At 48.2% G+C, this 25819-nt stretch overlaps 1 protein-coding gene across 1 annotated transcript in view; it reads left to right on the top strand.

The window, feature by feature from the left end:
- NECAB2 (N-terminal EF-hand calcium binding protein 2) overlaps nt 1-25819 on the top strand; it is an 85374-nt gene that overhangs the window by 45149 nt on the left and 14406 nt on the right. Inside the window, exons 4-5 of the mRNA XM_059825028.1 lie at nt 16364-16389; nt 19911-20008. Of these exons, the coding sequence (XP_059681011.1) occupies nt 16364-16389; nt 19911-20008 (124 nt within the window). The remainder of the gene's footprint in view (nt 1-16363; nt 16390-19910; nt 20009-25819) is intronic.

Below are 25819 nucleotides of genomic sequence, written 5' to 3'. Positions count from 1 at the left end.
ATATTTAAATATATATATTTGGTTTAGTGGCGGATCAGGGCTTTATAAAACATTAGATTGACGTTCACCTGGGAAATCCTGTTATACTCGCAGAATTATCTAGATCTTTTCTTAGCTTTTCTAATGATATGTATCAATTTTAAAAGGAAAAAATCATTGCAAATGGAAAGTCAAACAGTTTTAGGGTCACGAATGACCAGATGAAAGCCTCTTAAAATAATACTTTGCTACCAGACAGAACTTGCTTTGTCTGACCCACAGTTCCCATCTTCTTCCAGCTCCCTTAGCCAGTGCTTACACCCGCTCTGCATCCCCTCGGAAGGAAGAAGCACCTCTCAGTCCTTGTGAAAGCAGGGAAGGACAGACATGGCCGTTGACCAAACTAATTTAGTCCTGGCAGGGGATTTTAAAAATTCCTTTTCTATCGGCTCGTACATTTTTTATAGCTGCAGAGGACAATCCTCTGGGGAGAGATCCGCTCACTGGAGCAGGACTTCTCCGATGAGCTGTACAGCTCCATTCACAAGGAGCCAAGAACATGGCATTAGCATTCTGCTGCTCTGTCATTTATTATCTCTTTGCTAGAGTTATAGCTATTCTTTTAATTGCTTTATTTTTTTTCCCCCCTCTCTCTAAATGAGCTCTTCTCTCCAGTGGCAAACACTAGAAAAGGTTGGAGTGTGCGTGTAGGATAATTAACAGAAGTGGTATCTCTTCTCAGAAGCCCTTCACAGCTTTCCCAGACTGTCACTTTTGCCGGAGGATTGTGACAAGTGGAGAACCGAAGACGATCTGGCTCTCCAGCCCGTACTGCATTCGGCAGCGTGCCGCCTCCTGCCCTTCGTGGTGGCTACGCAGGGCTGTACTCGGAGGGGTGACGATGGGCAATGGATGGGAAAACATGAACCTTCGGATGTTGAACAACATCCTTCTTGGAAACATGGAGCCACCTTCCTTCCTGAGCCCTCAGCTGCTCAGATACCACAGGGAGCTGTATTTATAAATCAGAGTAATTGGGGGTCGCTTTGCGGTACAGGGATGTCGTGGGGTACAGTCAAGGCAGCTACCAACCTGAGTGCTGTGTTCAACCCCAGAGCTAGGGGAGGCAGAGCTGTGCAGGGCCACCCCGCAAGCAGCTAACGATGCTGATGAACTTCTCTGCCTGCGCTAATTAGCCCCACTGCGAAGTGGAGCGCGTCAGCCCAGAGAGTGCTGTGCCGGCACAGCCGTGCTGCTTCCAGCGGCGGATTCAGCTCCAGCGTTTCGAGAGACCCGCGATGCCAGTGCGGACAGGGTGGGAGCTTTGGGTGGGAGCTTTTGCAGGAAGGTGGGGTGTATCTGGCTCTGCGCGGAGGGTTTGAACGGCTGCAATCCCAAGCGGAGCTGTTGGTGGGGGCAACCTGCTGCCTGGCAAAGCGAAGGTGGCTGAGATGGGGCAGCCCTGGGCTGGCATGGTGGGACAGCTGCTTCTCAGGGCCTGGCTGCGGGTGCCACTTACTTAAGGTTGATGGAAGCAGTGCAAACGAGGAGAGATAAATCTATATTTCACTGGCTGTCAATTGTGCAGGAGAAGCTGTTAAGATCATGTTAGCACTAATGAGGGATATGAGCAGGAGCGAGCTGCCTCCTGCAATTGCGACTTGAAAGTTACGGTGTGTGTCTTGAGCCAGAGGTGGCCATGCAGAGCATCGGTGCCAGTGCTGAGGGCTCTAAGGAGAGGGAGGGAGCACGGCAGCATATGCTCCTCCTGCCCGGCCTCCCCGGTCCCTTTCCTCCTCTAACTCAGCTGGGAAAAATCCCCCCAGCTCTTGTCTGATTTCTACCCTCTGCAGACATCATCAGGGCATTTGCGGGACCAGAAGCTCTCAAAATTGGGCAGATAGCTTGCACTGATGAATTTTGTTTCTGTGTTACTTTGATTGCATCGATACCCAGGGAATGAAATTGGTTTACGTTAGACCCTGTGCAAACACTTAGTGCCTGTGGCTATGGAGCTTAATGCTCTACAGTGGTGAGCAGCATCCAGAGAGTGGGAAGAGATGATGGTAACGTGCTGCTGGTGTAGTTGGGGGTCTGGACTGACACTGTTCCCCATGAGAGGATCCAAAAGAAGACATCTCGGTAGCAGCCCTGTAGCTCTCTGCCTTGGTGGTACCCTGAGCTCTGAAAACTCCCGGTGTGATGTTGTATAAGAGCAATGTGGCATTCTGGTGGAGTCAGAGACAAAGGCAAAGGAGCTCGAAGTCTGTCCCTGAATATTAAGCAAGGAACAGTTTGCAAGGAAGCTTGATGTGTGCAAGCTAAAGCTATACCTTGTGCTTCAGCTAATAACCTGGGCAGAAATGGAGCTTCACATCATCACAAGTGAACACGAGGTTCTCGACACCCTCCTTCCAGCACACATCCCTGCTCCAGACCTGGATACCTCCAGTACCTTTGGTCATGCAGCAGCCTGCTGTCCTTCTGCTCCAGTAATTATTTTCCTCTGGTGCAAAAGGTCTGGTGTTACCACACTGGATACCAGAGTCCCCCCAGGCATACCCTCTGAGATGCTTTGCCTTCCCACAGCCTACGTCAGGTCTGGTGGCCTTTGGTGGGAGGAAACTCCATCTGATAGAGTCCACGGTGGGCAGGGAGGCTTTAGCAGCAGTGCTGTGCTGCCCATGCTTTTCTCCAGGTTTCTGCAGTCCGGTCCTCTCAAATTTGAACAGAAAGTACTTCCACTCCTTGGGCAAGCAACAATGATGATTATGATTGAGTATTTTTTTCCTGTTTTTTTCTCCCTCTCCATAATCTCGGCTATTTGCATTGCAAACCTGATTCAGTGAAGTGCCGGATTCGTCTGGGAGCCGAAGCCCACGCTACGGAGATGGATGTGCCCATTGAAACCAACTTAATTTTTGAATATTGAATGTTCTCAATTAGCTCTCTGGGAAACAAACTACGGATGGTATAATCAGCTGAGATTTTGATTAACTGATTCAAGAGACAGTTCTTGTCTCTTCTGAAAGGGACAAAATGATTGCACAAAAATTACATGTCTGGCTCTAATTTCTGGCTCTCGAGAGCGTGGGCATTTGGTGGATTTTGTTCTTTCTGTTTATGTGGAAGATGGGTTTTGAGTCCTAGCTCATTCTTCTCTGTGCTGACATGTCACTTAGTCTGTACTGTGCTCTACTTTTCATTTAAGTGAAGAAGTACGTGGTGCCAAAGCTGGTGCTCAGCAGCTGCCTGCTGATAGAGCTACAAAACATCTCAGCTCACCACGGAAAAGGGGCTTTTAAAAAAAATCACTCACTGGGAAGGTCATCGGGAGAAACACAAAGCTGGAAAAACTGCACAGAAGCTTGTTTGAACAAACATTTGAGAACATTTTTCTGTTTCTAATCGTATTTCCCAGGTGTTTTCCCATGCAGCCTCTCGGCAGGGTCCCTGGAGGGATCCTGTTTAATACTGGCAGCAAGGCAGATTGGAGCTGGGAGCAGCGGGCTGGTGTTTACTGTGAAGGGCGAGGAACGGGGAGGGTTTATCTGTGCAAATGGAGCGGAGAAGTATCACACCGGAGGGTTTTCTAGCTGGGAATGGAGCTCGGTGGCTTATTTTTCAGAATGTGCAGGGACGTTCTGCATCAAAGGTTTTCTTTTCTGGGGAATGGAAAGGTACCAAGATCTTGCATTAAAACCATAAACGTGACTAAGATACTTAATTCTAATCAGCTGCTTGTGTTCAAGTCACGTAGGCATTCAAAGAGATTGTAGCGTTTTAGTTTAAGCTCCAGTCTTACAAGTTTATCCATGTGATTTTGTTGAATGAGTGTGCATAGGGCACCACGATCAAGCAGCAGACGTGTCCCGCTGCTGCTTGGCAGGCAGAGCAAGCTGTCTGCCTTGGGACTGAATTGGGGGAGAGGTTTTTTTAGATCTTTTTTCAGTGGCAGGAGAAGAAACTACATGAGAAACAGAGATATTGGGGAAACACAGGCAACAACGTGCAGGGATTGCCTCTTGTGTATCACATATCCCAGCTATTGCACACCCCAACCTGCACGTTTGTTGCTCTGATTTCTTCCATACAACTTTGGCGATAACCAAGATACCTGCGAAGTCTAAAAGGAGGAGGAAGCTGATTTAATTTTAACTCGTGCTCTCAATGTCTTACCATTTGCTTCTGCCAATTAGCACATCATTCAGCTGAGCTCAGAACAATTAGTTTTTCCCTGTCTCTTTCGCAGTTCAATATTACAGAGATTACAAATAGAAATCAGGTTAGTCCAGGCTTCCGTATCAAGTAGAAATAGGCAAAATGTTAAATGTTCATCAAAAAAGGTCATTTCTGACTGATTCATACTGTTGGCAGTTTGTGCAAAAAACCCTGAGACTCTCTCCTCCCCAAAAAAGGAAGGAGTATTTATTTGTTTTAATGGTTTTAATGGTTTGCTTTGAAAATTGAGCTAAAAGAAATAACAAGAGGTTAAAAACATGCATAAATGACTTCTTTTGATGGAAATGAGAGGGCCAAGAAGAGGAGGAAAAAACAGCTTAAGTATAGTTTTGCTACAAGCCAGAGAGTTGTCAGTGCCATTAATCTGCCCCTGTGAAGGTGCAAAATCACGGCGTCCCTTGGCTTTCTTGCCCAGGGAGGACCAGGTCACCAGCATCCCGGTGCGGTAGGGCAAGAGCGTTCAGTCGAAGAGATGCAGAGAGCTCTTCTCGGGGTAACTCAGCCCTGCACGGTCCAGCACGGTACCGCTCCGAAATCCAGGCAGTGATTTCCAGTCCCTGTCATGAATGTGTAAATCTTTTCTACCTTTGTAACTGGTTTATCACCACATTCCCACGCCTGTCCTGTTCTTGACCCAGTCGTGGTGGGTGCTGAAGAGCTGTGTTGGCTTTGCAAGGGCCCTCGGGTTCCCTGCGGTGGCATTTGGTGGGGCGATGACCTGAGCCCCTCCAGTCGCCGCTCAGCATCACGACTCGGGGAAGAAGAGATGCTGCACAAGGGCGAGCGGGCGGTACGGGCTAGCTGCTCAGATTGCCACCGCTCTTGCTTTCGGCGTGTGGCACCCTAGGATTGCTCCTTGTGTGCAGGGCATGCATGAAGCAGTCCTAGCTGAATGCTGATCGGGCTTTAACATGCTTGGGGGTGTTGTTGGCTTTTAACAAAGCAGCTGGGAAAGTACATTGAACTGGCCAGACTGGAAAAAGGTTCAAGGGTTCAAAGGCTGAGCGGTGGATGGGAGCCCATCTGGACAGCTTTCAGTTTCTTTGGTTTGTAAAGCACTTTATTGAGCACTCCACAGCAGGACAGCTATGTCATGAGTTCATAAATAAGCATCATAGGCTGCAACCATTCTTTTCTTTCCTGTTTTTTTTTTTTAATTTTTTTTTGCAAACAGGGGATCCCTATTACGCAGAACCAAAATAGTTACAGTAACCATCCCAGTAATAGAGCTGACGTTACCGAGCGGTCCAAATGCATCACAAACAGCTGGTATTTAAAAGTCTATCCTGAGGCTGATCAATTTGAACAAGCCTGACAGCAAAATTGATGCTTTGTTAACTCAGAGGCAATTGCTGTACTTACTGTTCATGAAACACACGCACCAGATGAAGGGCCTGGTTTAAAGCGGGCTGTGATGCAGGACGCAGGCTGAAGATGTTGGCTCTGCATGGGGCCAGGGTGCCAAAATTAGATAATCAATTATCTCAACGTAAGGTGATGGAAATATCTCAAAAATTCATGCTGTGTTTCCGAAGCGGAGCTGGTGGAAATACCCTGAGAGCGAAGGAGCCGCCTGTGCCTCCTCTGTGCTGGCCGTGGCACGTACGGCTCGTCCTCCCGAGGACTGTAGTCCCAGTGTTGCCTGGCACTGTCTGGGGATGAATTAAATGAGAGCCGATAGAACCCAGTGTATATACGCACCGGACCCAAGTGTGTACAGAATAATCGGCAACTTAATAAATTAGGAAGTGCCATCCCTCCTAGCAGCTAAGTTACTTGTAGGCTGTAATTAAATCTGCCTTGTCTTTTCTTTGATGTACCTGTGGGCAGAGTGATATTTTCAAGATCAAGTCATCCATGCAAAAAAACCCAAAAAATGTTGCTGATTTAGATGCAATTTATTAGGGATTTCGCACACGCAGAGACTTGAAAATGTTTGGTACTGTACTAAATGTCTGTTTTATTTAAGGTGATGGCTGCGCTTAGAAACCAACTGTTGGATTAAGCTTAGTAAATCAGTGGGCTGCATTGATATATTTTTCAGGATATCAATTGCACTGTAAACAGGCATTTTATTGTGTTGTCATTTTGTTCGGATTTTTATGAGCTTTTCAAGAGATTTTTATTTTGTAAGTGAGTGGTTAGAGGTTCTGGCCACCTCTGACGAAGCAGAGAGAGAAGACGTTGATTATTTTTAATACACTGTGAAATTGTTTTACAAGGTACAAAGAGAGAGGCAAGAGGAGCATGCCTTAATCACCCAAAATTTTCTTCTATGGGCAGAAACAACCCCACCAATTTTTTGCTCTTAACATGCAGATCCTGGGTGGCCCGATAGGATACAGAGGGGGGAAAAAAAATGCCCTTGCCCACAACTGAGTTGCAGAAGGCTGTGGTGCCCCCGACCCCGCAGTGCTTTGGCGGGGCGGCCGTGGGCAGCGAGGTGCCGTGCTTTGCGGAGGGCAGGCAGGGAGAGTGGCAGCGGGACGTCTCTGCCTTGGGCTTCTCCTGCACTCCACGGAGTTCGGGGATTTGGATTCATGATCAGCACTTTGTGGAGAATTGTCTCTTTATGCTGCATTTTTGCTGTTAATTTGTAGAAGCGATAGGGCAGGAAGGGCAGAGCCTCACTGATGCTGAGCCCGGCTCATTGGCGGTACCCGGACCCCGGCTCCGGAGCTGTGCGACAAAGCGAGACGGTCTAGCGCCAACTGACAGCCTGAAATGCCATATTGCAGTTGCTGATGAATGAACAAACAAATGCCTGGTACCCACAGGTGCCAGTTTATTGCCCCTGCTTTTTTTACAAAGTGACATTTATTTCTCTTTTAACTGGCGAGAGCTTAGAGCGTGTTTTCCGACAGCATCCAGAACATTTGTTTCATTTTTATCCATATTCAATCTCTTTTCTTGGTGCCCTTGATGATTAGAGCTGGGTGTTTTGTTCTGTCAAATACTTCACTACATAGAAAATGTTATTTTGGTTGCCTTGAAACCACTGATGAAATAAAGCACCTGGTCTGCATCAGGGATGGTTTGCAGCTTGGGATGCTCTGAGGATGTGGGAGAGGCAATTGGGGTCTTTACCGTGCGATTTCTGACCCGTACCTGCAGCTGTAGGTAGAAAATCAGGTTGCACGGAGGCTTGCACAGGGCAGGCTGCCAGAGGTAGGACCCAGTGCTTCGTAAACGCCCATGACCAGAGAATAAATCAGTATGGCAAGGGAGTGAGGAGCTGGACTGGCCTTGAAATATAGTAGCAGGTGGGAGTCTTTATAAATGAGAAACTAAGCAAATAATGTGTTATGTTGTAATGATCTCTATCTTTATGGTAGATATCGATTCCCAGAAAGGAAACAGCAACTCTGAGAGCAGGGCTGCTGGAAGACCGTATTACGAACAAGGGGTGATTAATTCCTCCCCACCCTGATAAAGTGCCCACGTTAGTTTTATCAGCTGCATGAGCAAAAGGAGGAATATTGCTGATAGCAGGCGTTATTGCCAAACCGAGCCCCAGGGTGCGTGTATGGGCCTTGTGCTCATCGTACCTTGCACCCTGTGCACAGCCCACGCCATGGGAAGGGGAACGGGGCCCGTGGGGGCCGGTGGGGTCACGCACGGGATCTTCTGTGAAAACGCAAGCCATCATTGCAGAAGATTTTTCCCCTTTCCAAACCCAGGAAAATCCACACCAGAAGCCTTTCCTCAAGGACGGTGGGGTGTGAAACCATGGCCGAGGTAAGGGGCTCTGCGGGAGAAGTGGGGATGGATCCCGTGGGAGAAGATCAGCAGCTGAGATGGGGTCACGGTGGGCAGAGATCCCTTCGGCTGCTGTGTCCGCACCTCAGCTTTGATGGTTTTGGACTTCAGAGATTCCGTTTAGCAAGTTTACTAGCCTCTTCGTGTCGTTTTTACGAGGTTTATTAGTGCTACAAGGAAAATGCAAATGCATTGCAGCTCATTGGCTAGAGAAGACATCTTCCCATCACATTCCTAATTACCGCTCACGCCGAGTGCTATGGCAACCGCCTTTCTGCACCACGCTGCCAGGCAGGACATCTGCACAGGACTCGGGTATCGCAGGCTTTTTGGAGCAGGTCCAGGCTTGTTTGGACCTGTTGCTGCTCGAAGCGTGCTGCCCACCTGTGGGATTCAGCCTCGTGACAAATCAATTAGGAGTTCATATTCAGTGCTAACCATCTAGTTTTTTTAACTTCTCCTTTGCAATCAGAGCTGGAATGGCCTTTGTAATGCAGATACCTTACTGCGGAGGTATGAAAGCTGCTCCAAGCTGAACTCAGCATCTTCTGGCATGGTGAGAAAGATGCCAGTGAGGAGGTCTGCTTGTAAACCCTACACCGCGGGCTGCGCTTTGCTGAGGGTGTGACTGTCCCGGGAGAGCCACCAGCCACGCTCATGGATCTGCCCAGGGGCTTCCACATTGGGCAGGAGGCGGGGAAGGGTGTGAAGGTCTTCTGATCTTCCCCATCATGCTAGAAGGTCACCTAAAGGAGACTCTGCGGTGATGCTGAACCCACAGATGTGGATATCTGAGATGCTTTTTGTCTGGTTTGGGCAGTGAGAGCCCCGCCTGCGGGTGCTCAGCAGGGAACCAGGACCTCGTGGTGGCTCTCCGTGTTTCTGCAGGCAGAGCAGGTCTGTCCTGGCCACCCTGTGTGACACTGCAGCAACTTCACGGGGACTTCTTGTGTAGGGAGGGGACAGCCTTGAAGCGGGATGAGTAAAGGAGTATGTTTTATCCTGAGCCTGCCAGATTAACTGTGTTTGTTTGTATTGAAGGTCAGTTCAGTTGACTTGAAAAATCAGTGTTTTCCGGATTACTGGCTTGTAATGAGGACTCTGCTGCCCCAGTGCTCCGGAGCAAGGCGCATGGCCCAGAGCGCACAGCTTTGGGCGCTAGCATCTCCAGTGAACGTAGGGTTATGGTTTGAAAGCTGGATCTGGGCAGTGTCTGTATTAATGAGAATGCAGATGGCATATCAAGGCAAAGAGCCACAGAGAAAGCCATATGAAAAAATCAAAATATTAAAATATTAATATTTTGAATACAGGTTTGCTGTATTCAGGGTCTGAATACAGGTTTGCTGTGCAGCCTCGCTGCTGCTCACCTTCTGTCTTGCCGAGTAGCATTAGCCATGGTGGCCACGCGGTATGGAAAAGAAGCGAAACCATCCCTGTCTTGGTCATCATCTGCCTAAATCCAGAGGAAGGCTGTGCAAGGAGCGGGAAGGAGCTGCACCCTGGGTTTAGGTGGGCAAAACATTCTCGGGGACAGTAGACTTCAGCCTTCAAACTGGTGAATAAAAACCCTGCCGATAGCAAGGGCAAGTCGGAGGAAAGATATTGTCTCCCAGAGTACCTAGAATCTGTTATAATCCCAAATCACACACCATAGGTGGATGAGGCTCTTTGTTATACAAAATCTGTATGGGAAAACTTCATACAAAATCTTCCCTTTGCTTCTCTCTGTTTCTGGGCAATTCTTTGTCTCTGTCTTTTCTTCTCTGTGGTACCAGCGCTTCGGAGAAAAATGTCATTCACTGCTGGGCTTTCAGACCTCCTTCCTGTGCTCCCCAAGTGCTCGATGATGGAGCACATGCCAAGGGAAGAATAAAGTTACTAGTTTTGCTTTGGAGAAGGTGGCTTTTCTCTCCCTTTCAGGAGCCCCCGTGGGAGCTGTTCCCCCTAGGTGTTTTAATATAAATCATCCCAGTTACGTGGCAATCCACGTGGCCTCTGCAAAACTGTGCCTGTTTCACGTAACATGGATTTTGGGGGAAAACTCTGTCTGGAGTGAATGGTGAACTCCGTATCAGCTCGTGCAAATGGGCTCTCCTCCATCCACTCTGGGCATTTAAATGGGTGGTACTCCCTGCCCTGCTGGAAAAAGCAGAGCTGAATGAAAAATACCTGCTGGGTTATTTAAGACCGGCTGCTCACTCTATTTATTGGTTGTACTGGGTTATTTAAGACTCGCTGCTCACTCTGTTTATTGGTTGTACTGAGTCGTGTGCAGGGCAAGTATGCCTGTGCCAGCGTATGCACCTTTGAATTATTCCTGCTGAAGCACACGGCAAAATACATTTTAAATTTGTTTCATGCAAGAAGCAGGGACATTTGGCAGGAGATGAAGACCATCCTTTAAAGTAAGAGCCAGGTGGGCACCAGAGCCCTGACTGCCAGCTTGCCACAGCTAAAGAGATTAAGGCCAAAACTGACATATGTTATGAACACTTGTCTGCCTATGTCGTTCGAAGCTGCAGCTGGCTGGATGCACTTCTGGTCATGGACAGCCTTGGCGTGTTGTTTATGATGTTTCTTTGCGGCACCTCAGATTTTGGAAGTCCTTTTTTACTTCATACCTTTTTAAAGCGAGTGGGCAGGTGAAGGAGGTACTTGGGTAGGTCTCGGGAAGGATTTGGCAGGGTTCTCCAGAAGACTATGATGACGGGCTTGGAAATTTGCGTAGTTCTTTAGAATTAAAGTTATTCAGCTGCTGGCTGGCATTCAGTATTTGGTATTTCTCTTGCTCTGCCTGGAATAATTTCTCTCACTCTGGGATTCGTGTAAAATGTTTCTTTGAGTTCAGAAACTAATGATCAAGAGTGACCATCTGTGACCTCTTACTAGGCATCTGGATGTACATTTTCCACTTCTGAGGAGTTGAGATAATGCAGCGCTGTTGCTGCTGGGACTAGAAGGCGTATCATTGGATATAATAGTACTTCTCAGCTGCACATGTTGTTTTTTTAGTCTTTCCTAAATGAAAATGAGTTTTGCAGGTGGCTAACGCTAGAGGATAATTTGTTTCCATGTTCGTTTGAAGCCTTGTAGCAAACGCAAAGCTGTGAATTGAAGATGGAAATAAAAGTAGAACGTGATTTCAGAAAAACCTCCATTTTCTGTGCTGGTGAAGCAACTAAGCCGTGTGGTTGCTGATGCAAACCTTTCATCTGCCCAAGTAAAAGGGTTATTATCTTCAGCTGAAGCCGATCAGGTGGTGAGTAGCATTTGAGCAGCACATCCAGGCAGCTATTTGCATGAAAAATACACTGTCAAGATGAGGCTTTGATGCATTTGCAACTTCTGAATTCCCATTATGTTTTTGATTGTGCTGCCCCATTGGGAGAGCCTGGGACATCTCCCCTTGGCTGAGCCGGAGCCGAAGAAGGGAATTTCACACTCTGCTCTTCCACCTTATCTTTTCCATTCTGAGATAACTTTCCTGCTCCTCTCTATAATTGAAGAGAAGCCTAGAGAAATGCATTAACAGCAGCAAGTCGGGGCCATCAGCCTTGCCTTAGGGAGACAGGGAGGTGTTGGGAAAGAGAGGGAGAGTTGCTGGATGGTAGACCCATGGCAGTTTTGGTTGGAAGGGACCTCTGCCGGGCTCTAGTCTCTAGTAGTGGGACCATCACCAGCACTGGACCAAGACAGCCCTGGCGTTGCCATGCTGAGTCCTGAACACCTCCCGGGATGTTCTCTGGGTAACCCCTTTCAGCGCTGCGCCGCACTGGGCTTGCCTATCCAGAGCTAGAGCATCCCACTCATGGTGGGAAATTTCCAGAAATGCCTTTTTTCCCCGCAGGAAAATGCTGATTCACTCAAAGTGTTGGGCTGATCTGTATCAGTGTAGCTGGAGCTTCTGACCTGAGACCTGGAGGCTACGTGGGGGACCGGCACACACTCAGAGATCTGGCTGCCGAGATGCTCGGCTTGAGCTCGTAATCCCTGGGCTGTTGGACACTCCGCTGCAGTGTTGCCTCTGTCTGCTGTTGCCACCCCACCTTTCCCTGGGAGAAAGTCTCAAAAATGGTAATGTGCTTCAAGAAAGGCAGGTAGAGAAGAAAAAAAAGCTTAAAAGTGCTTTGGAAAATGGAAAAGCAGCAGAAAGTCAGGACAGGGACAATTCTGATAAAAGCCCATCCGCTGGATAATCTGCAGCCAGGGACACGGCGAGGCAAAGAGGTGACTTCTCAGGGATCCTCGTTAGCTCAGGCGCTCATCAAGCTGCTTGCTCACATTTCAACGTTGCGTGGGGTTTTGGGGGGAGAAATGTATTTCTCTCTGGAGTACGCAAGGGCACAGCGATTACTCTGGGCAACCTCCTCCTCTTTCTGGTCGTGCGGCAGTAATTACTCTCTGGGCAAATTCGCTTAATTAAGCCCGCTGAGGAGATGCTCTCCCAGCATGGTTGTTGCTCTTTAAACTCCCACGTACGAGGAAGGAGTATCACGCTTGGAGGACTTTTCTTTTTCTTTTAAATACTTGGATCTGAACCAACAGGGAAAACGATTTCCCTCTTGCCAATATGTTTATCTGGTCAAATTATCCCAGTGTATTTAAACGGTGGTGAGCAATAAACAGTCCTTTTTGTGGCCAAATCAGTTTATGGCTTGGACTCTGATTTTTCAGAAGATGCTCTAGGTTGAAAGCTGAGCTCTCGTGTTTGGCTCGTATTTCTGTCGGAGAAATTAGGTTCCAAGTGGCGAATGGAGGATCTCCAAAGTATATCTTTGCCTTGGAAAGTAATCTTCAAGGGTGCACATCCCCAGCAAGAATAGGGATGCAAGGCTGTGTTGCTCCACGTTACAGCTTCCTTGGTTGGAAAACAGAGAAGACCTGAAACCAAAAAGACTTGGATTTTCTTGATTTTTTTTCTACTTTGAAAGAAAGACTTTTGTTTTGGAAAGAGATCAGACAGATGTGGTCTCTACTATGCAGAAAAAACTGTGTAACACAGAAGTCTTTAATGATGTCTTCATTTAAAGTTTCATTTGCACGTTGTTATATTCTGCTAAGTTAGTTGGGTTATGGCTTCAATAAGTTCTTTAATTAGTCATACTATTAATGTAAAAATGAGTAAAATTAAAAACTAATTCATAGCCAAGTGTTTTGGTAGCTGAAAGATTTTTTTTTTTTTCTCTGAAAAGATGAGAACAACTTGTTGCAATTTTTCTTTTTAGTTTATTGTGGCTTGTGTTGAATATTTGCCAGCTGAAAAAAATTGGTAACTAATGCACGCCTAAATGTTTTCATGCCGAAGGGCTTCGTGATACGTGACTGCTCCAAAAATATCCTCTGAAGGGCAGCGCTGGGTTTGAAGGGTTAGGGATGGCGAGGGTATTTGTGGGGAGCCACCACCTCCTGTTTCACGAGGCTTGAAACCCAGATCCTGAATATTTGCATCATAAAAAATCCTACTGGCATAACCCATGGGGGAGTTAGTTACTAAAGCATTAAACTACCAGAGCAGCTTGTAAATTGTTTTGTAGCTGGGTATTGCACATCCCTTGCGTTGCGTGTTCAGCTGTGCAGCACCCAGGTTGGGCAACAAAACCCCCTGTGACACCGATGGGGACATGGCTGCGTGTCAGCGATGTTCCCAACAGGCACGCTCCTGCGGGATGGAAGCATTCTAGGAAATGCCATGGGTCGTGCTCAAGTACCCATTGATTTCTCCTTACAAATTTTCATCTGAACATTATCATATTTTTTATTAAGTCAGCTTATGACTTCAGTAATTTCTTTAATTAGGCTTATTCTTAATGCAAGATGGCTTAAAATTAAAAGCAGCTTCTCAGCCGAGTTAACATTCAAGCACAATTAAGTTAAATAATATGATGGCAGGATGTGAGGAAATAAAAGACCATTTTTGGCAGCAGCAGATCCATTATTACAATGCAAAACCATGTGGAATACAATAACAGATTTTTTTTCTCAGTAACATCCCCTAGCTGCAAACCCATAACCACTTCAGTAGGTGTTTATAAACACTGACTGGCTTCTGAAAAATATTATTTAAGCATTTGTGGGTGATGCTGATGTAAAAACTACTCCTGTGCATGTGCCTGAGAGTTTTGATTGACTTCCCAGGCTCTGTGTTGGTGAGAGCTTTGAGGAAAGACTGACCGTGGTCCTCAGGTGGGCATGGGACTGTGCCGGTGTTGGAAGTGCCTCTTCTGGGTTTCTTCCCCCACCTGAATTTTCTTTGCCTGTGAATTGCTGAGGCTCGATGTTAGCAATCACATGCTGTCAAAGCACTGTGGACTGTTCGCTCAGGAGTCAGCTCTTTCGGGTAGCATTTCGAATCTGCATATTCAGTGTATTTGGGCATGAGAATGTCAAGTCAGGGAAACTGAGCTTGCAGCATCCCCGGGGGGCTTGTAGGATTCAGTGAAGTAATTCCAGGGTTTGAGAAAGATGATAAATCTCCGAGGGAATTAAGATAAAGTAGTGAGAAAGCTCATTTTGCAGAGAGATGCATGTGCCGCTCACAGCTCCGGCTGAAGCTTGTGCCAGCGCATTTGCTGCCGGCAGCTGCCACGCCGCGCGTCCTGCACCACGAAGGTGTTTGAGACGAGAGGTGACTTTTTTATACTGTGACAGACATCAGTTCCCCCAAAGGGGGTGTGATTCAGTAACATATGCTTTGAAAGCATGAGACAGGTCGGGTGGCACCTTTCTGGCAGCCAGCATCTCACGGCATGGAGATGTTCGTGTTTGCCTCCAGTGCCTGGCAGGTCCCCCAGCTTAGGAGTGGCGGTGAAGGGGTCCCCAGTACCGTCACCCAGGCTCTGCTTTTGGGGGGAACCCGGGCACGGGTGGCACTGTGAATTTGGGGAATTTCCTCCCCAGGTATCACCATGGCACACGTGTTTCTGCTTAGCAGCGCACCTGGCTAGTGTGCCTGTGTGACAAAATGCAGCTAGTGAGAGGCCAGCAGCGTCCCCGAGCTGCAGGAACTTCCATCTTCTCAGGCAGAGCCTAAATAGAAAGAAAAATAGAAAGAAAAAATCTCCTATATTAGTCTCTCTGCTAAAGCAGGAGCTCTCTCGCTAATGCTGTTTGAGTGGGAAATGCAGGCTGTGCCCCATCCCGCTGCCCCGCACAGCCCAGCGAGGCTGCTCCGCTCCCACGGCGTCTGAGCCTGCTGCGGGAGACGGCGAAAGATTTCGGCAGAGATGAGATTTTTCCTGGGTACTTCAGCTTGCTGCAAAGGCACCGCGCTTTGTGCCATGAATCCTCGACGATATGCTTTGAGTGTGGCCGTGGTAGTGATGAGCAATCCCAAATGGACGCTTTCCCACCATGCATCATCCCTTCAGGAGGATATCTCATCCCAAGAGAGGGCCAGCAGCGAGTGAAAGCTTCGGGTCATGGAGACAGGGAAGAGCGCAGGTCCTGCGGGCTGGGAGCAGACCTGTCGGTCAGGGCACGGGCAGGCGCTCGGGGCGATTTCGGGGGCCAGGGCAGGGCTGCGGGAGGATGCAGCTGACTAAGGCGGTATTGGAAACATCTCTTTCCCTAATCCGCTTACGTTGACAGGTCAGACAGAGAAGGGATGAGTTTAGTTAAAGAAATAGCTTTCCAGGACATAAATGGATTGATAAAATATAATTCTATTAAGAGATCATTCCAGTGCTTGAACGGCACTGATAATTGTGTGGGAATCTGAGGCACAAAGAGATTAGCAGCAATCTTTATTTCCCGAGCAGGTTGTCTGTTGAAATGTCATTACGTAAACTAAATGTTCATGTATTAAGAAGCAATTCTGCAATTCTGTCTGGAGGAAGTCCCGGGCGGGAACTGTGCGCAGCCCCGCGGATGTTTCGCAGGGGCAGAATCGGGAGAATTGACCCATCTAGAAATGTAAACTTTGCGCATTTTTATTCTGAGCAAATGGGAACAAACACATTCCTGTGCCGCATCGGGTGCCTCAGCGGGGTGTTGCCAGGGTGGATATTTGGGATGAAGGCCAAGGAGTTTCTGTGCCGGGTGTGCCGCCTCCCCCATAGGCACAGGTCCACCCTCGGGGGGGATGCACAACTCCCCATTTCCCCTCAGGGGATATCTGAATTAACGCGTGAACCCGTTCCAGCTGCGCGGATGCTGGTGGTGCAGAGGTGCGTGGATGCCCTGAGTGGCACCAGCCATTGTCTTCCTCTTAGGCTGTCCCCACCGGTGGCTGGGGGCCGCTGAGGGGACGGGTGACGTTGCAGGTGGGTAGCTGGGGTTAAGTCCGCTAACTGTAGCCTTTGTCTGTCCCTTACATTAAAATCGTCTTTCTCTCTCTTTTTTTTCCTGCTTCCTCCCCCGCCTCGTGCTCCCCCTCTTCCAGCAACGTGGACACCAAGGAGCTGTGCGGTGAGTGCGGTCCCTCTCTTGGGGCAAAAGCAAGCGTTACGTGCACGTGTGCTTCCAAAGGATGCCTGAAACCCCTTACAAAGCTGGCGGAGCTGGGGAGTCTCAGCACTTCTGCTGCTTCACCCCTTATTCCATAGGAAAATTGGCAAAACTTTCCTTCATTTTTCTTGCAAGACAAATGGGGTCAGAGCTGAGCGGAGCACCTGGCTCCTGTTCGATAACAAGCCGGAGTTTAATTTCTGGCAATGTCACGGCTTCCAGCTCCGCTCTGAAGTTCAATAAGGCAGTATCCCTCTGCAATACCCGTAATGTGTTTCTCCTTAGGCAAACCTTCGTGTTTCCCAGCAGGCTGCCTAGGGTGTACGCCACCTCTGCTGCACCTCCCACGGCTTGCAGAAATTAAAGGCTGAAAAGAAAAATCTCTGATAATGTTTTGTCCCACACCTTGACCAGAAAGGGACTAGTTCCTGCTGGGATTTGTGAAGGGCTTTGCCTCGATGGGAAGCAACTCGTGCACGGGGCTCCTCCTGCTCGCTCGGGTGTATTTTTCCACGGACACTTGGTATTGGGAAACGTTTCCTGCGCCCCAGCTTTTTGGGAGGAGATGGGGAGACAGAGGTGTGCGGCCTTGGAGAGGATTCATCCGGCTCTTCTCCTCCCCTCCTGTGCCAGGATGCAGAAGAACATATAAAGCCACCTCGGCAGGTCTTCAGCATTTACCTTCACCGCGTTGCCACTACTTACAGCCTTCAAAGGTCTCGCTGAGAGTGGGCTGCGCAGCCAGGAGGGCGCTTGCCAGGGTGCCTGGGCGAGCGCCGGGCGGTTTCTCGTTAGTCCCGATAATTTTACAGCCTCTCTGCCCATCGCAGCCTGCCGGTCTGCCTGCACCAGGCCACTGCCGAGGGTTTCTCTCCTCTCGGTGTACTTAACCCCTGCCCACACCCTGCCTTTCTCACCCCAGCACCCCGCAGGATTTTGAGCATTCAAGCCTGCAGCAAAGGCAGCAACCCTTCAGCTGCTTATCCCCTCTTGTTACTGCTTTGGCATGCAAGAAATGAAGCCTTTCATAAAATTCTTTTGGCTTGCTGAAGATAGGATGGGTGTGTTCCCATCGCTCCTTTCTCATTGCGTTAGGTCTCCTTGCCAGCTGACCCAAGAAACCAAAACCCCACAGCTGGTACCATCAGCTTTGCTGGGAAATCCAGGGGTAGTAACATCATTGCTTGCCCCCACCCTGCTTTCTCCATCAGTCTGATAAAATCAGAAAATCACAGGGCTGTCACCCAGCGTGATCCCACCTCGCTGCCTCTCCCGGGGGTGAAGCTGCCCTGAAAGGAGGGAGATAAACCCATCACCTCCCGCGGGAGGCCGGAGGAAGGATCGATCAGCGCAAGATCCTGCCTAGATCCATTATCTGCTGACTACCTGCCCTTGCCTGCAATTTGCTTGCTACTCTTCTAAGTATTATTTTAAACATAAAACCTCGTTTTGGCTCGGTGGAGGCTGTGGTCTCTCTCTTGAAATGGGTCGTGTGTTGTAAGACGGTGAGAGCATCTTAAAAGTGATTTCTTGAGCCTTGCAGCTTATATGAGAAATTTGATATGGCTTAATCCGTATCAGGTAGCATCTTATAAAGTTCTGGGATTTTTCCTGCCAATGAATGCAACAAGCACCAGCACACAGACTGACTTAAACATGGTAGTGCAGCTCCTCACCCCCAGAGGAGGTCCCAGTCATAGCTGGGAGCACTTAGTACACCCAGAAAATATGAGCACAGCTACCGAATTGTACCTGCCACCCTTCAGTTTAAATGAAACACAGACATTGCATGCAACGGTTCAAGCTGTCCAGCGAACTGAGGTGTACTCTACAAACAGGAGATGCACATCGACCCCTCGCAGACTACTGGGGAGGTGGGTGATGGCTTTGCTGGGGAGGGGCGGGGGGGGCACCCACCTCCTCCCACACCAGCCCCGGGCTGCAGCGATGCTCATCTCCTGAGCATTGATCCCTTTGCTCTCTGCAGACACATAGGAGCCATGAGCAAGGACCATGTAGGATAGGAAGAGCTGATCTCAGATGTCCACGTGAATAAATAAGGCTAAAACAGTAGAACTGAATACCTTGGTTAAATCAACACCGTTCTCCTCCCAGGTGCCCCTTCGTCGGTCTCAAGGGCTGTGCTCTGCCCACAGCAGCTCATTTCTCCTGAAATGTATGGGTCCAGCTTTTCATTTCAGGACTTGCAAAAAGTCTTTACCTTTAAGATCTGCTCAGTTTTTCTTTCCCAAGTAAAGTAATAAGAATAACACAAATAAACATGGTGCCCTGAAAATAAGCTGTTTGGCTTATCATGGAACAGCAAACAGCTGCTGTCAATCATGCTGTAACATTCCGGTTTCTGCCAAAATCTTCTTTCCTTGGATATGTTCTCGGGCTGTAAATAGCTATAGGCACTTCTAATTAAGCCATGAGAACCTAATTAGTAGGATTGTTTCCTGGAGTTTATGTCTTGTTGCATTCCGGAGAGATGTCACCTCGGTGTGAAGCTTCGTGTCTTAGCGCTAAGGAACGGCGCTGGTGGCTTTTAAGGAACAGCTTTTAGCTGTAGTCTGTGTCAATCACCCAGAAATTGGGTAACTTCGCGTCTACGCTGCAAACACCCTGCATGCCTTGCTGCTGCGCTTCACTTCTCGCTGTTTCCATTGTGAACAGTGCATTTCAGGCCTCCATAGCGCACGCACGAAACCACACCGGGGCTCACACGTTCACGGAGCCATTGTCCGTGCGGGGACACACCGATTTTGGCTGTATTTTGCATCGGTGAAAAGCGGCTGGGATTGTGTCTGGCCGCTGCCAGAGCTGCGCTGCAGCCTGGGGCGGATCATCCCTCCGGCAAGAGGGATGAGGATGGCACGGAGAAAGCATGGACTCCCTCTCCATGGAGAACATGTGCTTTTGGGCCTGTCTTGCAGCTCCATTTTCTTCCTTTTGGGGCAAAAGTTGCCCTTAGAAGCCTGTGCAACCTGTGATTGTGGGCTGAGGTGCAAACGTGATGGGAATGTAGGGAAAGATGTAAGGCCAGTCTCAGCTCGTATAAATTGAGGTGAACCTGGCAGGTATTTGGATGCTTTGAGTGGTAAAGACTGTCAAGGGAATGGAAAGGGAATTACTTTAGAGACTTCTCCCTCCGTGTTGGCAATAGGAGGGAGAGAGCCAAGATATGGTCAAACACAGAAGTGGGCATGGAAATAAAGCACCTGCTAAGTTGTTTTCAATGGGAGCTACTGTGCCTCACGCCTCTTTTTTACAATGGTCCCAAACTTCACGGGAATTGCATCACTTCCCATCCCTGCAGGACAAGTTGTGACTTGGGCTCAGGTTACAGAATATAAAAATATACCTGAAACCACCCTCTCAGGTTTTTCTTTCCACCAATAAATAGACCTTGTTGTGTCACGTAGCCTTGAAGCATTAAGTTACATCAACAGTTCCCATTATGTCCCTCTTGGTTTTCCCAGACTATTTTGCCGACCATATGGGAGACTACGAAGACGTCTTGGCCTCGCTGGAGACACTGAACCTCTCCATCCTGAAGGCGATGGACTACACCAAACGGGTGAGTCCTCCTTACTGCGCCTTGTGCTCCACGGCCTCGGAAAAGATGGTTGAAAGTGTTAACAGAGCATCTAAATCCCAAGGTCTTCACCTTGTTCAGCAGTGTTGTCTCCTCGTGCCGTTGCGTTTGTGCGGTAAGTGGATCATCGCGGCAACATGACGACGGTGGATTTTTTTTGTGTTAACAGCAGATGAGTCTTGAAAATCTTGGCTAGATTGTGAACGAAGGTGCCAATGTCATGTGCAGTAGATGGTGGCATGAAGGCTTTGTGGCAGAGCACTGTACCTTCTCAGCACCCTTCCTAAGTCTGACAGGCGGTCTTGGCTGTGCCATGGCTTACGCTCTGCGTTGCCTGAAGTGTGAAGGTGCTCCAGTTGCCTTCAGATAACACAGTCCGTGGGTCTCTAGGGTGGGATTTTGAATGCATGAGTTCTTGTTAGCATTATTGGGAGTGCTTTTGGAAAGTTCATAATATAGAGCCGTCGTTAAATACAGCTTCCATGTTGGAAGGCATCCTGAGTTCCAGAAATACGGTCACTCGTGTGCGCAGCTGCTGTGTTAGAAACTAGAGGCCTGTGTGTTTGAAAGACGACAGGGGAATCATGCAAGCACCAAGACCGAGATATAATGTCCCATTTTATATGTGCAGAGTACCCCTAGCTTCTTAAAAAAATCTTCCATGTGCCTTAATGATACTGTTAATAATGGCCTACTAGAGAGTGGCACTGATCAGAAAGCATACTGAAGTTTATTTACGAATACCTAGAAAATCTGAGCTGGTGTACTAGGTAAACATCCCCACTGAGAGGTGCATCGTTCATTTGATGTCTTACCAGGAGGAGAGAAGTGCTTATAGAGCTCTTAGAAACCATTTTCCTGTCCTTTCCATACCACTTAATAAAGTAACTGGGCTGTATCAGTGAAATTTATTACCTCAGGATAATCAATCCTTCTCCCACTTCTACCTTCAACCGTATTTGCATGATTCTTTTGTGCCAAGATGAGAGAAAAGTAGTCTTCCTCTTCACTGGTGAGCAGTAATGTGGTGCACTGAGGACTGAGCCAAGTAGGGAGGTTTTGCTTTTTCCAACCATCTGTAAGGACTTCCCAAGTCAACTCCAGCACTCCTCTGAGTAATCCAAATTGAAATCTCCCTTCCGTTTATCTTTGAAGCTAAAGGAGAAACTCAAATTACTCCACACTAAAGATGTGGTAACGATAAGAAGTTTTAGGAATTAGAATGGGAAACAGCAAATTTCTCTCTCCCCTGTTGCTGAGTAAAGAGCCTGATTTCCTTGCTTGATTGAAATCCATCCTTCTTAATGTTTGTGAGGAGGGCAGCGTGGAAAGGGAAGCCACATATTCCATGTGTTGATGTCTTGCCATAATAAACTAAAGGCAAAAGTCTTTGGCTAAGCACCGATCTGTCTGAAGTGTTTGTGAATTTTTTATCAACATTATGAGAGGGTAAAAAAAATCAGGATGACAGTAATAGTTCATTTTTTCTAATTAAGTTGCTGAGTCTGTTCATGCCTCATTTATATTCGTTATTAGCAAATTTTCTGGCAGTCAGTTTTGCCAGCTATGTGTTTTAAGTACATGTTAACATGCTAATACATATCTCAGTAATTCCCTTCAACTTGCTATTCACGATGCCTTCCACCATTGCTTTTCAAAGGTGAGGTTAATATATACGACTAATTCCTCCCAGTATTTTGCAAGAGGAAGATGGCTTATTCCCTGTTTATAAATGAGGCATCTGAGCATGTGGGTACTACCTCACATAAGCAATCTGCAGCAGAAGCAGGGTGGTTATTCATAATCCCGATCCACTGCCTTCGTAAGAGCATCTTTCTCCCTTCTTGATTCAGCAACTCGTGGCAGGATTCACCTGCCTTAGTTGCAACGGGTAAAGGTTATTTACCTAAACCTGAGCTGGTCACCTCCATCATGATCTTCTAGTTCAGTGGATGGAACCGGGGAGACCCAGAGCGCTGGAGGCAGCTTCCTCCTGTGACGCTGAAGGATCACACCACTCCTCATCTCAAATGTAGACATCTCCCTTCTAGATGGCTAAAGCCAGACGAAGGGGAGTGCTGCCCCAGCGTCCCCTCATCACCCCCATTTTATCAGCCGGTGGGGAGTGTTGCTCTTCGCCGCCTGGCAGACTTTTGGCAAGTGAGCAAAGGGAGCAAGACTGCTTCACAGAGAGGAGCTGGCAAAGAAGTGTTTCATGAAAAACACCGCTCCCTGCTGTGATTTTGTGAACAAAGTGGTACAAATCTCATCAATGAATTATTCAAACACAGGCACTTTGTTCAAGTAAAGAACTGAAGGGAAAAAAAAAAAAAACAAAACAGAAAATAAGCTGTTGTAGGTGGCAGAGAAACTCATCTCCAGTGTTCAGATAGGACAGACTTCCAAGCAACATCAGAAGCTTTTCCTGAGTGCAAACCATTAGTGCTTTTTTTTTTTTGACAGCTGAGATTTTTTTCACTATCTATTTTCCCTAAAAAAATGTATATATATTTGTTTACTAGACTTTCTGGCTTTAGTGTCAGGATTGCCAAAACAGAGTGTCAGAAGAAGGCTTCTTGGGATCCGAACGGATAAAATAATGTGGCTGAGGTCTTCTCACCGGTTTCCAGCCCACGTGTGTTCCCATAGCCCAGCCTGGGGGATGTCGCAGGGGTGTTTTATTTCCTCCAGGGCTGGGCTCACACCTACAGGATAAGGCTTCAGCCCCAGGGAGAAGGCTCTCCATCCCAGGACTGCAAAAGCTGGTGTGAGCTCCCACCTGTCTGATGGGTCCCCCCATACAGGTCTCCTTCTGGTCCATCTCCTCTGTGTGCGATGCCGTTACCGAGGGCCTCGTGCTGATGTCGGGGTGTTTAGGAGATATGTACATACAAATATATTTTTAGAAACACTGGATCAGGGAAAAGACTGCCAAAGCAGCAGGTTTTGGAAGGAGCCAAGGGTGGTTTTGTGCCCTTCGCTGCTCGAGCCTGCTGCTGTGTCTGCAGCTTTTCCCCGAGGCCGTATCCTGCAAAGGGCTTGGTGCTGGTGCTGAGCACTGTGGCTTATGAGCAAACTGCTTTGCTTGCGAGATGCTCCTACTTCTCCATATTAAAATAAGCATTTCATCAGCTGGAGAAAACTATCGATCATTTGAGAGTGTTCCTTACTCCCGTCCTCTCCCCCCCATTTAAAAAAGCATTCAGTGCAAATGATAAATGGAGCCTAACCTTCTTCTGTGTTGGCTTTCTGAAGAGAGGTGCCTGCTGACGGGAGGGGCTGGATAGCCGTGGTATTTAATTGCTGTTTATATTTCTCACCTTAAAAGACAACTGATTATTTCTTGCTCGTAAAAAGAGAAAGCAGCAATTATCTCGTGCTGGAGGAGCTCATAAAGTATCAGCAGTAATTAGATTCAATAGTGGAAGGTCTCATACAGCAAAACAAAATCTGTCATTGTAATTATTTTCCGATATGGCGATGTCCGTGCCGCGTTGACATGACTGCCGATGACGATGGGAAATGCAAAGTTAAATTGGAGAGAAAGGAAATGAACTTTCAGGATCTAAAAAAAGCTGACGGCAGGAGATGTTCTTATATAATTCTCATTTACTGTTTTATAGTGCCATAGGCAAATATCAAAACCGACATGACCGGGAAGGACACGGTTTGCGTGCCTGGTATCGGTGGGAGCTGGGGGACCGGAGCCAGGTTGACCTGTCCCTCCCATTTGGTTACTGATCCCCCTTGCCTCGGGCTGCCCACTGTGGAACGGTGCCCAGCCGATGCCTCCACCACCCCTGCCAGCCTCGAAGGGTGCTGGGGATGGGGGGAGTGCTGCATTTTGCAGCACTGAGCATGGAAACTTCAGCACAGCTGACCTTTAGCAGTGAGGCAAACTTTAAAAGCAAGCTGCAAAGAAGTCCCAAAAATGCTGAATGAGGAACACCCTCAAGGACGTAACAGTTCAGATTTAAGTTCAGATCATTTACAGAATCATGGAATCATTGAGGTTGGAAAAGACCTGTAAGATCATCAAGTCCAACCATCAACCCAACCCCACCATGCCCACTAAACCATGTCCCGCAGTGCCACGTCCACACGTTCCTTGAACACCTCCAGTGATGGTGACTCCACCACCTCCCTGGGCAGCCTGGTCCAGTGCTTCACCACTCTCTCAGTAAAGACATTTTTCCTAATATCCAGCCTGAACCTCCCCTGGTGCAACTTGAGGCCATTTCCCCTTGTCCTGTCACTTGTCACTTGGGAGAAGAGACCAACATCCACCTCGCTACAACCCCCTTTCAGGTAGTTGTAGAGAGCGATGAGGTCTCCCCTCAGCCTCCTCTTCTCCAGACTGAACAACCCCAGCTCCCTCAGCCGCTCCTCATCAGACGTGCTCCAGCACCAAATGGGTCCAAGAAGCACCAGTAACCATCCTTGGCGCATGCCCTGTCCCAGATGGACAGGGAGTGCTTGGAAAGCAAAATTACCCAAAATTGGAGCTGAAATTGCAACAGCCCCCCACGCACGTACTGAAATGAAAGGGAGCTGATCTCTCTGGTGCTCGTTGAACACGGTGCAGGGAAAGGCTGCGCCGCTCTGCTTCGGCAGGGGCCAGGAGCAGGGTGAGCAGAGCAGGGGAGGTGTGTGCTGGCAAATTAGGGGGGATTCAGAGAGTGGCTTCAGAGAGGAGTGAGGGGCAGCAGGAGGGAGTTATGGAGGAGGTCTGAGGTCCTGCGGGTGGCCCTGGACCACCCTCTGCTTGAAGTTCAGCATCACCTTCGGTCCTGGAGAGGAGCAAAAGGAGATGTGAAAGATGATGTTTTACTCCTTGCTTGCATGCTGCCAGCTCCATTGCCAGTCTATCACTTGCCAAAATCCTTTTTGGCTCATTTAATGAACCAGGAGTGGAAATATGACCAAGTGGTGACACATCACTCACCCTCCGAGAGCCTTCTCATGTCAGGGTGCCAAATACCACACTTGTGTCTTACGGACAGGCACTGTACTCAAACCAGCTGCAGACACATTTTCCCCTGAGAATCATTTAGATGAGAGAATATGTAAATCATAAAGGGAAAACTGAGTGTACTGACCTTCAGTACCAGCTGCTGATGCTCCAGCAGCGCTGGGAGCTCAGAGGTATATACATACGGGTGACTAGGTTTGCATATGTTATTTGGAGTTAAATTGTTCCTGCTGCAAGTCACCCCTCTTGTCTCCGCCTTATGACATGTTGTCGCAGGGCACAGGAGGTGCAGGGCTCCTGGGGCCTGACAAGAGCTGCTGCTGTGGACCTCCTCTCGCCGCTGCCCATGCCGGCGTGGCCATGGTCTCCCCCAGCGCTGCAGCACACTTGCACACTCGTTTGAGCAGCTCAGTTACAGCCCCAGAGCGAGCACCATCTGCTACCAGTCTTGCATGCTAAAAATGATGGATGGGGTTTTTTTGTTTTATAGCACAGACCAGAACAGCAATATAGAGTGCTCTCATTTGCATTCTTACCTGCCAAAATTAAGCTTGACAAATATGACACAGCTCTTTTTTGAATGATGACACCTGTCAGTAGAAATAATCCTTAAAAATAATCTTTTCCTGCCCCCCCTCCAGCTAATCCTTTATCCCATCCTTTCATTTTACCTGAGCTCTGCTGAACAAAGTTGGTGTTCATACCGAGGTCATCTGAGGCCCCTGGAGCAGTGGGCAGCAGGAGGCTGTGTGTGACCGCAACACGGTGGGAGCAGCTCTGGGTACTGCCCAGCCCAAACAGCCTGAGCGGCTCGGGGCTTC

The sequence above is a fragment of the Gavia stellata genome, chromosome 15 (assembly GCF_030936135.1).
Source record: "Gavia stellata isolate bGavSte3 chromosome 15, bGavSte3.hap2, whole genome shotgun sequence".
NCBI classification, from domain to species: domain Eukaryota; kingdom Metazoa; phylum Chordata; class Aves; order Gaviiformes; family Gaviidae; genus Gavia; species Gavia stellata.
Note: the sequence above shows the minus strand (reverse complement) of the source record. Positions and strands in the feature narration are given on the sequence as shown.